The following is a 17087-nucleotide window of genomic DNA, read 5'->3' on the forward strand; positions in this document are numbered from 1 at the left end:
GATAGCAATTTAAGACAATTGAATATCAGAGTGCACACTTCAAACAGAAGATTAGTCCTTTCCTGAAAACAGCTGTTGGTAGAAGAGTATACAGCAACGTACCATTTTGTAGTCAGTGGAGGTTAATGGAAATATAGAAAAGGGATGGTGATTAAGACCTATGCAGATATATCTTGTTCTGACATTCTCAGGGGAGAATTTTCTTATCCTAGTGTCTCTTACATGATTTAAACAATTGCAATGATGAGTGTTATCTGGTACCCAGATGTTGGTTTTTGAATACCACTTGCCATTAAACAAAACACTGTTTCTTAAAGAAATGGCTGGTGTATGTGTATGGAGAAAAAGTGTAAAATGAGCCTGAATTACTTTGTGTGAGATAGGGTATATCTAAAGGATCCGCGTGAAGGGAGAAATCTCCAACCAAATAAGAGGCAGTTTGACAAATTTGTGACACTTTTAGCTCCAAGAAGAGTAATGACGATAACGGATTATAACACATTAATAAAATAATCCTTTGTACCATAGTGATATTAAAAGATTGGGAGAAATTAAAAAGGAAAAACATTTTAATAGAAAAACGTCCGTTCATAAAACAGAAAGAATCATAGAATTAGAAAAAAATACATCATTTTACCCTCAGAATCAGAACCGATTCAGACAGGATTATCAGTGGGTGAGAAGACCCTGAGTAGAGTAGTCAAAGAACAGAATGTCCACCCTCTGTCAGAGTGGACCAGGCAGATTACTTAGTATTAGTTACAAATGGGAAGTTCTCAGTTAGTTAACAGAGAAATTGAGCAAATACCACTTATGTGAGGGATCAGATTTTAACATCATTGATATGGTACAAATAGACATGATATGTCTCAGGATGTGATGGCGTGGGAAGGATACATCGTCACCTGTGTCATGTTCCTGCCAAAATGTAGGAGAAACTATCAGACAAACCCAGATAGTATGGCCTAGATGCTTCAAAAGGGTCAGCGTCATGAAAGACGGAAAAGGCAGGGACTATTGTAAAGGGGAGTAAAGAGACGTGCCAGCAAAGGCAGTGCACGATCCGTGACTGGTTCTGACTCTCCCTTCCCGCCCAACCCAAAGAGCACAGCTGCGAAGAGCACTTTTGCAACAAGTAGGGAATTTGGTATGTGGACTGTTTATTAGGTAATAATAAACCAGTTTTAAATTTCTTGGGTGTGATAGTGGTACACTGGTTATATATGATAATGTGATTTTGTTGTTGGCTGATACGTATTTGAACTTTTTGGAGCTGAAGAGTTCACGAGATCTGTGATTTTCTAATAGATCAGCCAAAAACCAAAACTTGAAAACAGAAACCACCTCAATAAAATAGAGGAAATCAGACAAAATGTAATAATTGGTGGATTTGGGTGAAGCATATGTAAGCATATGGTGCACTGTTCTGTAGGTTGAAATATTTCAAAATAAAAATTGAGAGAAGAAGTCTGTGTATAAAGTCAACAGAGTTAGTTTATATCATTTTTATCTAGACATCTAACGTCAGTAGTTCTCTGCCTGTGGGCAGCACTTTGACAAGTGTTGCCACCCGGAATGATATCATTTCTATCATTATGCTACATAAGAGGTACTATTATAATCTACTCTGGTTACTTCTCTAGTATAATGATTGAACTGCTATCAAAACTATTTATGATTTTGGTGTGTCCATTCATATTCATTCTTTTTACCCTTCTACCTCCAGGACCACAGAATGCTATAATTGCTTCATGGTACTGTTTACTTGTATTTTCTCACGTAAATTATGTTTAACTTTAAATAGTTCATTTAACGCTTCTCATATACCAAGCACTGTTGTAGGTGATGAAAGTAGAAGAGGAATATGTGATATGGTTCCTGTGCTCAAGGAGCTCATACTTTAATATTAGTAATCTGATTTGGGCATTTAAACCATCTAAAACTCAGGTGTTAGATGCCATAATAATCATAGTAATTCTTACTTTAAAGAGAAGCAAACAAAGATACAGAAAGATTAAGTGACTTACCCCAAATGAAACAGATAAAAAGGGGCAGAACTCAGATTTGACCCCTGGCCCACTGGGTCCTTAGTCCATGCCGTGAAATGTGAAGGAAACAGTTAATTTCACTTGGGGCCTGGAAGCGTTGGGGAAAGGTTCCAGACCTTTGAAATTTGGCTGGGTCTTCAGAGGATACATAGGATTTCACCAAATGATGGTGAGGAAGAGCATCACGCAGATGAATAGCAAACACTGGTGGTCAAAGTGGCACGAACATACATTGTGTTGGGAATGACAAATGTGGCTAAATCATAAAAGTAGCAGGAAGTGAAACAGGAAGGTGAGTTAGGGCCATATTATGAAGGGCCATCCATGTAGAAGTTTGAACTTCATTTGTCGATAATGGGCAGCCAGTGAAGGATTCCCAACGCGTGTTAAAACCAGTGACAGCAGTGTGGAGGAGGACTGAAGCCAGGGCTGCCCGTAAGCAGCTGCTGATTTCACCGCAGAGTGAGAGCCGCCTGAGCTTGGCGGAGGATGTGAAGGAAGCAGGAGACAGGGACGCGGCCCGCAGAGTGTAGCTGGGATGCGGGAAGGAAGAGAAACTGAAGACTGAAATAACCTCAGGTCCTGGTTGCACTGACTCAGTAGGCAGTGATGCTGGTACCCGACGTGAGGAAGAGAAGGGTTGGAGCAGCGCGGTTTGGGAAGTTGTTTGGGATATGTTGAGTTTCAAATATTGGTGGAAATTGTAGGTTGAAATTCTGACTTGCTGTTGTGTGTTGGTGGTACTGAGTCCACCGCGGCAAGATGGTATTCCTGAGCCTGGGTTTTAGAGCTCTTTTGTTCACATTTGTCACATGTGTTTTCAGTTACTTCTTAAGTTAGAATACATTACGGAACAGTCAGCTGTAGCATGTTTTGTGTTAAAGAAGATTTTATCCATGATTTATAGATTCATGAGTTTGGGGAAAAGACATTTACGTGCATTCTGGTCTGGTGTAGTTGAACTGACGGTATCATGGAGTTAACACTTAAACCTGATTGAAGTACTAATATAATTTTTAAATCCTATAGGCTGGGAGCTTTTCCCAAGGTGTACCATTTTTGCTTTTTGCTATAGGAGAAAGAAAAGCATATTTAATGGTTCTTAACATTGTGTATGTGTTTTTCGTCCTTGCATATGAAAATTTGTAGCATTTAAAATCATGTATACATATGATAAGCATTAGAATACAAATGCGTGCCATTGCAAAAATGGCACTACTTCTTAAAGTAAGTTGTTGATAATTCATAGTCATAAAAATGAAAGATTTCAAGAGTCGGGCTCGATCTCAGCAGGGCTGTTCCTGGCAAAGTGTGTGTTATTACACTCGTGGGTTGGCTTGAATTATTTGGTGTGCTTTCCTGTTGGTGGAGAAAAGGATTATGCTTTACAGAAGTCAGGGAGGAAGTGCAGAAGAATAAAAAAAAAAATACCAAATGGCAGCTTAGATCAATCTTAATTTTTCAAAGCTTGGCCTTCTCTAAAGTCACATTTAGCGGGAACATTAATTAGATTTCAGTGCCCCACTGAGTTTTAAAATTAAACATATTTCGGGAACCATCTGCAACATTTTATCACTAATAATATAATGAAGAATATGCTTAGTCTTTTGAAAAATGGGAATTATAACAGAATATCTTTTGCTCTTGAATGATCATGTTTTATTATGAAAAACCCATCAAAATTTTTATTAAGAGTTAAAAAGTAATTAAAGAGTTTAAAGACTATGCCTAAAAATAAAATTCTATAAAAATACTCTTATTGATGAGAATCTTTTCCTATTTCAGCATTTGCTTTGGTATTTTATGCCTCTTTTAAACCTGAAAATGTTGTTGGTGGGCATATGCCATTTGTCTGTTTGAGGCAGAATTGAAGACAGTCAGTAAGGAGCTACTGCTTTTATCCAGGAATGTGTTTGTCTGAACTATAGTAGGGACACGCTGCAAGCAAGAGACTGAAGACATGGGGCTAAGAGTGCAGGTCCTAGACTTGAACTTACTAGACGGGATTTTGGACAAGTCCTGACCCCTCTGTGCCTCTGTTTCCTTATCTGTAAAATTGGGATTACTGTACGTACCTTAGAGGCGTTGTAGGGAGCATACATTCTGAGCATAAAATGTGTCCTCAGAACAGTTTCCTATGTAGTCTTCCACTTCCTTTGCTTTTTATTCACATGCTTATTGTACTTACAGAGGCCTCCAGAAAAGAAAATAGAATCTCAGCTCACTTACACGTAAAAATTTTGCTCGGTTTTGTTCTCATGAAAATGAAATAATTAACTAGGTGCCCCCTGCCCACTCTGTGCCCAGCACTTCTCTGGGCAGTGGGGAAATAGCAGGCACCCCAGCCTTCCTTGGGCAGAGTAGCGAGGGGAGAACGTGGGGTAGGTGTGCAGCAGCAGTGGGCGTCCTGGTCCTGAACCCTGGGAAGAGACAGACTTACTCCCCTGGTCACCACAGACTTCTTGGCTGAGGAGGGTGTGTTTTTTTCTGGCTTGAAAGGATATGGAGTATAAATATGCTTTCGGAGAGTTGTTGGGCTGCCGAGAATAGGGATCAAGGGCTGTACACCCAATTCTTAATCTAATTTTATTAATCACATAAGTCACTCTCCTACCTTGGGAGTGAGTAAGAGATTGGACAGCAGGCCCAGTTCCTTAGGAAAACAATGCCTATTTTCGCAAACAAGGAAGTGAGGAAGAAGCATTCTCTGTACCAGCTTCCCCATTCCCCAGCTTTGCCCCAAATACCAATTTAGTGTGACATACGAGACAATGTTTTCAGCCTTGTCTGATGCTGCCCCTTTTTTTAGCCCCTTACAGTGGTGAATTATCTCAGAACTGCATCTACTGATGCTTCTTAGAATATTCTCTACGACATTGCGCTTCAGAGAAATCCTAATAATCCTTCAGTTCTTCACGTAGGGCTCGTCTTCTCTGACGTCCCATGTGGATTTCGTTACCCTTTCTATTCCTGTGGAGCACCTGTCACAGTGTTGTGTCGTCCATAGCAAATGGCAAACTTCCTTTTTAGGGTATCAACTGTTACTTATTTTTGTACAATTTTTCACTAGCATAGTGCCAATTGTATGTTAACCACTCCACACATCAATAAATACCCAATTCTCCTTTAAAAAACCAGCTCTGTCACTGAAAATATTAAGATGCTAGAATTTAATACAATGTGGAAAAAAAGAATGGAATTTTGAAATTATGTTCTTGTTGCTTCCTAAAAGATATTTTAAAATATTTTAAAATTTCCTTTTGGCTTAAATTTGTAGAATACACCGTGTTTTCAGTGATTAGTTTCAGTGTGGTGGAAAATTGAAACAATTCTTTCTCTTTACTTATCCCAATGGAGTACCTCCTGTGTACCTTAACTTTAGCCCCCTTATACTACTGATACAAATGTAAAATGATCCAACTTTTCAAAAGTTAGATAGGATATTTGCTATCTAATATAGCATAACCTTTTAGCAGTCTTTTTTTTAGCAGCATTTTCTTTGACATTTTTTGTAATTTGTAAGTAAAGAAGCCTTGAACAAATAGTAACGATGATTTCAATTTTATTTCAGCAAAAGCACCTGGAAATTGAAAGAACTACTAAATGGTTGAAAATGCTAAAAGGATGGGAAAAATATAAGAACACTGAAAAGGTAATTAAAAATAATGTTACTTCCTGATGAAACTATGTAAGTTCAATGTGGATTTTCCCAGTAAAAGTTTCTCTTTAGTTATGAGTATTATATTCATATTCTTTTAAACAAATCTTTTTCAGTTTAGTTTAATGTAGTGGACTGCCTCAAATCAGGAGTCTTTATGTTGTAACAGAATGCCCAGTTCAAACTGGTTTCAGCAATGAAGAGGATGTCTTGGGAGTCCACAGGGAGGACAGGTTTCAGGAGTCATGGAATTCAGCTGCTCAGTCACATTGCCTGTGACTGAGTTCCTTTCCATCTCTCTTCTCTGCCTTCTGTTGTGTAAGCTTTGTCTTGAAGTTGGCTTCCCTTTGGGATCAGAATCAGCGCAGTAGTTCCAGACTTCATAACCACATGCTCAGAAAGAGAGCTTTTCCTGAAAGCTTTTCCTGAAAGCTTTAGCAAGCCTCCCTTTAAATCTTCTTGCCCTGCATTGAGTTTGTGCTGTTTTAAACCAATTTTAAAAATACACATCTATTAACATCACCACCAATCTCATCAGAAAAGTCTTTAAATACTCATTAATTGTAAAGTTGCATGATGGTGGAAGTTTTCCAAAATTCTAATTTTCTCTTCAAAGGTCAAATGTTATTAGTGGCACCAAATGTTATCAGTTATTTTCCTTAAAGTGACAAGCTTACTTCATTTATTTTTGAGAAAATGTTAAGTACGCCAATTGTTCTTTTAAGTATTAAGGTGTTCCACACAAAAAGGGATTGGCTCAGATCGTGATTCAGACAATTTCCTAAGTTCTTTCCTGGAGGCCGGCCTCGTCCTTGAGGATGCAGCAAAGTGCTCTGTGTGTACCTACCAGGTCGTCTCAGAATAGTGATAAGATGTGGATTCAAGAGTAGAGATTTCATAAGGTTCCTAACTTGTACTGGGGGCAGCCGGTTAGCACAGTGGGTTAGAGCGCGATGCTCATAACACTGGGGTTGCCAGAGCGATCCCCACATGGGCCAGTGTGAGCTGCGCCCTTCATAATTAGATGGAAACAACTACTTGACTTGGAGCTGTTGGGTCCTAGAAAAACACACTTAAAATTTTTCTGCTTCATCTGAAGTGAAACTGACTTGTTTAAACTGTGAATGACGGATACAGAGACCACTACCACAGGACTGTCATGGATGTGTCAGGGTGCCGTTGCTTTCTGTTCTCAGTGCAAAGGTCACCATTGTGAAAAGGCAACTGACATGTCAGTGTTATTATGAGAACAGTTGTGACCTCATGGACCATGCTGTGAGAACTGTTGACATCTAAGCCTCGGTTTTCTCATCTGTAAAGTGGAGATAATCATACCCATTTCAAAGGGATGGAGGGTGAATGATTAAATGCACGGAGAGCACTCAGCATGCACCTTACAGATAGCAGGCGTTCAGTAAATGTTAGCTACTGCTGTTAGTATTTTGAAGGAAGGTTGGACAATGAAAAAATAGTGAGGAAAAAAGAAGTCTTCCATGTCGTACAGGAAAACACAACTGAATTAATTGTTAGGATTTTTGTCTATTTCATTACACTTTTTTTCCTGTGTAATATGTATGTTTTTTCCTTTTTGCATAGATGTAAACAAGAATTCCAGGGAAAGAAATCAGTTCTTTAGATTCTGATGGGTATTGCATAGAAGCTATCTGGCCTACTGGTTAAGCAACAGATGCTGGAGCCAGACTGTCCTGGGTTCAAACCCCATCTCTGCCACTTTACTAGCGGTGCAACCTGGGCGGAGGTCTTTTACCTTTGCTGACTTTGTTTGCTCATCTGTAAAATGGGGATAATCATAGCACCTACCTCTCAGAGTTGTTTGGAGGATTAAATGTGAATTCATGTAAAGCACATAGAATAGTGCTTGACCCTTAGTGTGCAGCCAGTAAATGTTGCTTTTTATTATAGGAGAAAAGGGCTCTCCTGTGAAATCCAGTTGGGAAAATCAGAGCTAATAATAGTTCGGCAAGGTTTCTTTACTATAGGACCCCTGAGAGTCTTTAACATTATAGCACGTGGTGGCAATTGTTAAGAGGCACCTTAAATTGCGTGAAACATAGTTAACCATGGAAATATTTTTGTCATGGGGTATGTCACAGGACTCACGTCACTCTTTTTGAGCATCCTTATTGCAATTCTGTTAGATTCTTACTTTTTTGTCAGAAGTGAGTTGATTTTTTTTGTTGCCAATTTTATTATCTGTGTTTTAGCATTAGGTTGGAAGTCAAGGTGTTTTTAAGAGGAATCAGTTCAAAGTAGAACATTAGTTACACACCTGTGCTTTTGTTTAATATTTTGCCATCTCTCAGGTTGGCATTAAGTTGACAAGTACTTTACCTTCTGTCTTTGTGGAAAGATTGCTCAAGTGGTAATTACAGGATGAATTTCGGTGCATTGCACCTAAGCTTTAATCTCACATTCAGCCTAATAAAATATTTGTAGAGTTATGTGGCTTTATGTTCTCGTCTAGTACACATATATCTGTGATAGCATGGAAGCCTCTGTAAAATGAGCTATTCTGCTAAGCTATTATCCTGCACAGCAGCTCGGGCTAATGGAGTTCCCGGTAACAGAGATTTTAACAGACCTATTTCTTTGATGTATAATTTTAAAGCACTTTCCCACAACTATAATGCTAGAATTATTAGATGATATGTATGTCCAATTTGGTGTGAAACATAAAGCACCTTCTCAAAGAATTGCTGCTTTCAAATCATACCTAGTTTTAAATTGCATTGAAGTAAAAAAGTAGCATACAATTTTCTTCTCTTCCAGGAGGAGGAGGTATAAGTTTTCTCTCCACAGATCCCATACTTATATAGTAATAACACAAACAAGTCTCCAGAAGTATCTTGAAATAAAAATGTAACCCTCACAGAGAATATTTGGATTTTCAGAATACAAGCTTCAGTGACAAAGTTTCCCTGAAGGCTGTTTGTGTTGCCTGTGTGCTCACAGCGACTGCCCCTACCTTTATGGAATTCATTTTTATTTTAGCCAATGGCTTCTTCAATGGATCTGTGTGACTGAAATAGATTGGTTGATTATTATCGGCAAGTGAACAAAGATACTAGAAACTAAGCTAGATTCCAGGCAACCTTTTTTTATTTTTCTTAAAGATTTTATATATCATATTCATAAAATTATGACAGAATTTTAAAGGTAGTACTTTTCAAATTGGAATATGAAAATGTTATTAAAATGCAACATATAGTAGTTCTGTAATGTGGTTGTGCGGACCATGGTCTCTGAGGTCAGACTATCTGAATTTCACTTCTAACACAGTTTATTGGTTGTATGACTGAGCTAGTTACTTAACCTGTCTACATCTTAATTGTGTCATCCGTAAAATGGGGCTGATAATAATAGTACCTACCTCTTTAGAAATGGAATGTTACACAGGATAAATTGACCTGCAAAGGGATGAGTCCGGTAACCATTAGCAACACTGTTACTGCATTTGATGCACCCTTGTTACCTCACCCTCATCCCCACCTTCATTTCCCCTTCCTGGCCCATCTGTATGTAGCCTTCAGTATTCAGTTTATTATAGTCTTCTCTGAAGGAAATCTTCCCTGTCCTGCAGAACCCACTTTTTCCTTCCTCTATTATAGTATCTCTAATATAGTCTCAGGATGAGCCACTATGTTGGACCAATAAACCGTGGCCACCACATCAGAGTCACTCCTCACCCCAACACCTTTATCCCTAAACGTTTTCTGGTTCCCCATGGAAGGTCAGGTGTCCTGCTACGTAAGGGCTTACTGCCCCCTGATGTCACTCCTGCAGATCTGGACAGTGCAGTGCCCACCATTCTCCTTTCCCCACGCTGGCCCACCTCTAGGGAGTCTGCCTCCATCAGCACTTCTCCCATCAGGCTGGGATGCTCAGCTCTGACAGCACGTAGGGGATGTGGCGTTATCTGTTTATGCTGTAAGGACCTGCTTATATATGTATCTTCCCCACTATACTATGAGCTCCACAGAATTTTTTCATGTTTGTAACCATAGTACCTAATCGGTGTTGGCTACAAAGCAGACTGTCATTACAAAGTTTCTTTTTAGAATGAATAAGTGAATGATGTTCATTTAGGAGTTGGGACAACTGACTATCATCTTCTACTGATGACTTCTGCTGCTTTAATAACGCTGTAATCTCTAGGAGGCGGTGTGAGTGGCAGGAAGGAGGACTAAGAAGATGGAATTCTTTGACCTAAGCAAGCCACTTCTCTGTACCTTGGTTTCTGAGTTGTTATAGAAAACATGATGTACTGCTTTGTCAGTTGAAAGAGCCTCAACAATCATAAACTGGACTGCTGTTCTGGAGAATAAATAAGCAAATTTTATTATAACTTTTGTGCTTTGATATAATTCTTACTTTGTTTTACAAAATTTCCAAAATTTCTACAAGAGTTGCAAATTTGTGAAGAAAGCTATGTAACCCTAACAAGTTAGCCTGTCACTTAACAGTAGAAGTATTTGAAAAACAATAAGCAGAACTTAAAATTCTTATTTTAGGGTTTCATAATTTAATTATTTTCTTCTATATGTACCTTTGTGTACACGTTTCACTTCATTACCTCTCAGCTTGAATTCCAGATTCATCCTTTTCATGGTTTTTTTTTTTAAAGTTTTAGATACAATTTTATTCTCTATTTTAATGCTTTTTGCTCTGATTTCCTTAATATTTTCCTGTTCCATGTGTTTTAGTAAGTCCAATTGAGCAGAACAGTGGATACTATGTACACTATGATCTTGGGAAGACAGTCTTTGTTTTTTATAAAGTATAAAACAATATGTTTTACTAACTGGTAACATGCGTGGCTTTTCACAAGTTATTCAACCTCTCTGCGATGTACTTCCAATATTTATAAAATTGGGATAATAATATCTCATAGAGTTGTTAATATGGTTAAATGAAATAAATATCTGTAAATAGGTTAAAATAGTTTCCTGCACATAGTAAGTGCTCAGTAAAAGGAGCTTTTAACTGTTGCTATTGATAATGATAGTGACACTCTGTCAATGTTTCTTTTTCAGCCTTTTCTGTATGTGCCTAATCTTTCATTTTAATGCCCTGGAGTAGCACTGGGACCATTCGTTTTTTATGAAATTTCTCTTTTATTTCTTCGCAATTAATCATGGCAATTTGATGGGTGTTTTCACCTTAAATCTACATAAAACTTTAGGATAAATAATAGACAGTAATTTATGTACAATTGTTGAGTGCAGAATTGAATGAAAGCAATAAAGTAATGTCAAAAGTCTTTCCAAGTAATTTAGTTTAACAAATACATGTTAGAGCTCTTGTTCTACTACTCATTGAAAAATCTCAGTTTAATGGGAATCAAGTCCATCAAAGTTAATCTGTTTACCTGCCATCATATTCTACTTGATTATTAAAATTTCACTTTCACATTTGCAATTATTTCTACACTTCCTGATATTCATATCAGATGTTTACAGTGTAGCATGTTCACTCTGGAAATGTAAGAGATAATTTGAAGTTACTTTTAGTGGATGATATTCCTTTAAAAAGTACAGTTTATTATAATTTTGATGTGAATTATAGATGACAAACTTTCTTTAGGAAATAAGCCACTTGCTTTTTTACCACACTCAGTTTGCACTTACTGGTGGTAAGTGTTTAGTGAAGGGGACGTTACAGGCGCAGAGTCTAGTGTACACAGTCATTCTGTATGTAATTGTCCAGTTAGAGCTGCTGCAGGACTTAAAACCTCTACGATTTTCATCACTATCTGCTGAAATATAACATTTGAGGCATATTATGTTTGTACCGAAAGAACAAAACTGAAATTGTGTATGGAATTATCTCATTGACTCATCTTCACAGCATTCACTGTTTCACAGTAAAAGTTGTTCTGCATTGTCACTCATTTTAAACCATATAATCGGTTTCTTAAGCTACATCATGACTTGAGTTAGTAAAGCTTTTAAAAATCTCATCGTATAGTAGAGGTTGAAGCTCTGCTTATTAGTTCATAGCTCACCAACATTTCAGTTATTAGAACTTGCATCTTACATTATTTTTAGCCATACTACTAAAATCTATTATTTTGATCATAAAGGTAATTATGTACCTATCTTTATCTAACTCCTTAAGGTTTCTGCCATAATTTGTTTAATCATTTTCTTGTTTGGACATCTACTTTTAAGTTTTGAAGTTTTATTCAAACTTTGTATTGAGCATAGTAGGTTTGTATGTTATTTTGAGTAATTAACCTTGAAGAAAAAGATACAGGTACAGGAAGATGGTATACTGAGTCTTCTCAGTATAGACTCAGATCCATAGAGCATGGGCAGTACACTTTCAGGTACCCACAGAGTTGATGATACTACGTTTCATGGCTAATTTTATTCAAAAGTCATGGCATTCCTTCCTGAAGGAGGTCTATCACTATTTTTGTCTGATCAGGTAGGATCAGTGTCATTAAGAAAAGGACAAAGGTTTTCCTGAAGACACTATCAAGAATTGGAAACAGGAGAAGGAAGAGGGAGTGAGTGAGTGTGTGTGTGTGTGTGTGTGTGTGTGTGAGAGAGAGAGAGAGAGAGAAAGACAGAGAGAACTGAAAATTGTGGGTGAAATTAACTGAGACTATGAGCTTGCTGTCTTCTTGAGAGCCCCAAAGAGAAGGTGATGGGAAAGAGATTAGGAGTTAGACAGCAGTCTCCATACTCCAGGCCGAACCTTTTGGCATAAGACATCCTTTTGCTATTTGGAGGCTTTCAGTTGTATGGATTAAAAGGAAGAAAGTAGGTAGCTAGTTAATTATATCTATAGGGAATGTGTAAATCAGATGTTTGCAATTTAAAGAGAGCACTGATTATGCTTTCCTGTCACTTAGGTAACACCTTGGTAATTACTAATGTACTTGTCATATTTAACATTTTCTTACTTATTTTACCATTTCTGCGTATATGTCTATTAGGATCTGAAAAGTAGAGACGATAGGATCCACGTGCCATGTTAAAATGTGTCCATTAATTATCATGGATACTTTGAAAATAAAAGACTAACAAATACTAATTGGTTTCATTTAATGGACTAGTCTAAGCTTTTGTTGGTTTGTAACTGCAATTTATGTTTCTTTTAATAAGTTTCATAGGAGAATTTACAAAGGGGTCCCACTCCAGCTCCGAGGTGAAGTCTGGGCTCTGCTCCTTGAGATTCCTAAAATGAAAGAAGAAACAAAGGACCTTTATAGTGTGAGTACCTGGAGCCAACCTGTTATTTTGGCATTCAAATGTAAAATTCATTTCTTTTAGCTTTAAAGGTGATGTAAGATATTCGTATCATCATTTGAAAGTATATTAAAATGATATTACATTGGGTTTTATAGACCTATTGTCTGTTGATTTCTTCTGATGCTTCTGTTTATTGCAGTCTGCTTCCTAAATTTCAAACAAATACTTCAGTGAAAATGTTATTTTCTGTATCAATTAGTAAATGTCAAGTGTTTTTTGAATACTTGAAATAATCAATCAATATTGGGGCATATTCATGAGAAAAATCGACTAAGATCTAGTTGTAGCTGCTTGTTTGCAATGTATATTAATAAAGAGATTTGTGTCGTCACTTTTAGAGCTTATGGGAAAATAATAGCAGAATTCAGGTTATCTGTTAACTGCCTGTATATGATTGACTGTTTTCTTGTAAGTGTAAAAAAGAAGAATTTTCTTTGAAGATTATTAGGGTATCTCTAGATTTTATTATTTATTAATAAAAAGTTAAATTGTAACTCAGTGCTTCTTTATCATCTCATCTATATCCCTTCTGAACTTAAATTTTATATTAACCTTTGCAAAGAGAAAGAAACATATCCAAAAATCATTTTGAAATATGTTTCTCAGGAAATGTATGTAAGTAGAATAAATTAAAATAGAATAAATGGAAAAAAGAAAAATTATTTATCATTTAAACCCAATTTCAGTTATAGAAGGGACGTTGGAATGCTCTTTGAATATTGTCTTTTCTTTTTCATATATACATGTAAAATTTCATCAAGATGAAAGGTAATAAGTACTGCTTCATTTAAAGAACTACTCATTTTGTATGACTTAAAGATTTTTCAAATTAGCTGATTGGACCCTACACAGACTATGAGTTTATGCCTCAGAATTGTAGAGTTTCAGATTATTTTAGACTGTTGATTAAATATTTGCTTTTAGTGTCATAGTTGTACAGCCAGTGTTGAAAATGATGTCTGAGGGAACATGTATAAAATGTAACCCCAGCGACTCATAGTAAGTTGCCTGGTATGTGGTAGGGGCTCAGTAAATATTTGTTTAATAAAAGAAGTGAATTACTTTTATTTAGCATGCTGCATTTATTTCCTTGGGCTAACATAACAAAATACCACAAACTGAGTGGCTTAAAACGACGGAAATTTATTTTCTCACACTTGTAGAGGATAGAGTCTGAAATCAAGGTGTCTGCAGGACCAGGCTCTGTCCTGCAGGTTCTGGAGCAGAACCGTTCCTCGCCTCTTGCTAGCTGCTGGTGTTAGCAGCTGTCCTTGGCGTCCCTGGGCTTGGAGAGGCTTCACTCTGGTCTCTGCCTCCACCTTCACATGGCCTTCTTCCCAGGGTGTGTCTTGCCTTATAAGGACACCCATCATTAAATTTAGGTTCCACCCTAACCCAGTACAACCTCATCTTAATTTGATTACATCTTCAAAGACCCTATTTCCAAATCAGGTCATATTCATAGGTTCTGGGTAAACATGAATTTTAGAGAAACTGTCCATAATCCATGCTAATATTAGAACTGTGGTTTTTGGTTATATTTTAGACTTTTTCTACATAGAGTAAGATTTTTTTCCAGTGACTGGCTAATGTGAGAGAACCATTTAGTAAAAGCCAATCATAAAATAAGAACAACAAGAGAAATGACATTCCCACCAAGACTTTCAAGCTTATAATTTTCAACACTGTCATCATAAACATCATTTTTACTATTTGAGTTTCCCTCAGCATCATTGTTTAACCCAAGTCTTTCCTGGTCACTCTTTTTTAACTCTTCCTTTGCAAAAGTGGTATAAATTACTCTCCTCAAGTTGGAAATTTAATAAGACTGAAACTACCTTTTCTTAATCTACTAATGTTTTTCTCCGATTGTCCGGTCATCCTGGCTCCTGACCCGGTGATCTTACCTGTTCTCCTGTTCTTCTCACTGCATCTCAGTTATTTGTCTCTCTCGCGCCCAGTGATACAATGTGCGGTAGCACCTCATCTACAGCCTTAGGGGAGCTTACTAATTTTGTAGGCCAAACTCACAGTGCCAATTTTTCATCTAAATGTTTTCCACAGTACTTCTGCCCTCCGCTTTATATGTTCATTCGATCCTTTTTCTTTTAAATAAGATGTTTACTCTTATATTATTGTGACACTCATGGATCTCAACCCACCCAGTCTCAGGGATAATTGTACAAGCGGCTAACCGCCTTTCATTACGATAAGAAATATGCTTGATTTCCTGTATGCTGCACGTTAGCTTGGAAACATTCTAGGACATAAATAATCTTTGTGCCCTATTATTTTTTTACTGACTTAACTGGAGTTTGTTTCTGTTGTGAGGTGTTTTTTTTTTTTATGTCAGATTTTCTTGTCTTCTAGAGAAGGTGATATTATAGTTGTGTTTGGGTGATTTTCTCCCTTTCAACTAAATTTTATTTTAAATCATATTTTATTATGTCTTGTCAAACATTTTCTTTCTGTGTTTCGACATCTTATGTTTTACCAGGAAGCCTGTAGAACAATAATTGAACCTCTCTACTTATCCATTATCTTTTCCCCCCAGATATTTAAAGAACAAATATATAAAGATTAGTTTTAAAGCTAAATTTTTGTAATGTCTTCTGGCCAACATATATCGGAAACAGTATACAACAGTATTTCAGTGGTTGTATGATTTCAGTACAATACTATAAATATCTGCCTCTGTCTTCAGAACTCAGAAGAATATTGTGGTTACTCTTTATGTTTTAAAATGCTATAGAAACTGCCGTTCTCTGAGCTCCACCTCAAAACACAAAAATACACGTACTCACAGAACATTTAACAACCACATATCCCAGAGAGCCTTCTTTTCACATTTAGCTTAAGTCAGGAATTATCAGTTATGTTCTTATATACTTTTTTGGAATTGATTTTAGCGGAAATATATGTTACCAGCACATGGTAAGTGAGTCAGTAAAACATATGCTTAATTATACTTAAGCATGGTTAAGTATAAATTAATATAAAGTTTAATCTCCTATTTGGTTAAACATGGGAGATTAAATATACTCATTTAGTGCCCCTTCCCTCTGAAATGCCACTAAATTGACAGCAGGGAGTGTTTTAAAAGACGAACCCACAAGGAATAGAAAATAGGAGACGAGATAACAGCTGCCAGTTTTTGGAAACTAGAACTCGGACATTTAGTAATCTTACCGAACTCGAGAAAACGAGTCAAATGCTGGCAGTGAGAAATTGGAGAAGCACCTGATTTTATGTTTCAGAATCTTCAAAAGGCTTAGTAATTGCCAATTGCAGGTACCTCTGGAAGTGGAAGTGAAGCTACAAACAGTAGACATGATTGAAAGTGTGTTGCAGAAGCAGTTGGAGCCCCTAAGTCCTGGCATCCACTTGGGAGGAGACGGGAGGGTTACTGTTTGGAGAGGACAGACGGGTGTGTCCCCCACCCCCACATGCCACCAGAGGGAACACAGACACAGCTGAGGGTGGGGCGGCTGGAATGAAAGCACACAGGAATCGAGTATCTGGATTTGGGACATTTCAGCCTTTTCTTCCACACAGCTCCCAGAACTTCGGCAGGAGATCAGAAGAACCTTCTCTGGGGAATCTGACCAACCTAAGAAAATAAACCCAAAAATACAGACTTTAGGGGAACCCCAGTGAAACTGCCCAGCCAGTGAAGACACAGTTGTGAAGCCCCACCTCTGCACCCAGAGCTTGCCACCTGCTTTTCAGTGTCCTGCTTTCAAATATAAGCAATGAAGTCACTGTTCATTTGAGGAAAGCAGCTAACATGAAGGACAAAGGAGAACAAATGGAAAAAAGCAACTTGTAAGAAACAGACTGTAGCAAAAGGAGAGCACTTAAAAACTGCTATCATTAATATCTTCAGAGGAATAAAATAGATATTGCATCCATAAAACAAATATAGAATGCTATAAAAAGGAACATTTGAGAACAACAAAGAGCTTATGAATATAAAAATGTTAATAGAATAAAAGATCTTAGAGGAAAATAACAATTAGAGAAGTTTCCCAGAAAGTAGATGATAAAGTCAAAGAGATGGAAAATAATAGAGAAAGATACGACAAAATTAAATGACAGCCC

General features: G+C 37.2%; 1 protein-coding gene across 4 annotated transcripts in view; it reads left to right on the plus strand.

Annotated features, from left to right (window-relative positions):
* Positions 1–17087, plus strand: part of USP6NL (USP6 N-terminal like) — a 157783-nt gene that overhangs the window by 100979 nt on the left and 39717 nt on the right. For 3 of the 4 annotated variants that reach the window (XM_081074908.1, XM_081074909.1, XM_081074910.1), the window contains 2 exons: positions 5620–5700; positions 12840–12947. In XM_081074908.1, coding sequence (XP_080931034.1) covers positions 5620–5700; positions 12840–12947 — 189 coding nt within the window. Of the gene's footprint in view, positions 1–5619; positions 5701–12839; positions 12948–16723; positions 16812–17087 lie in introns of those variants that run through there. The other variant, XM_081074911.1, reaches the window with a different exon arrangement.

The sequence above is a fragment of the Rhinolophus hipposideros genome (assembly GCF_964194185.1).
Source record: "Rhinolophus hipposideros genome assembly, chromosome: 1".
In the NCBI taxonomy this organism is placed as follows: Eukaryota; Metazoa; Chordata; class Mammalia; order Chiroptera; family Rhinolophidae; genus Rhinolophus; species Rhinolophus hipposideros.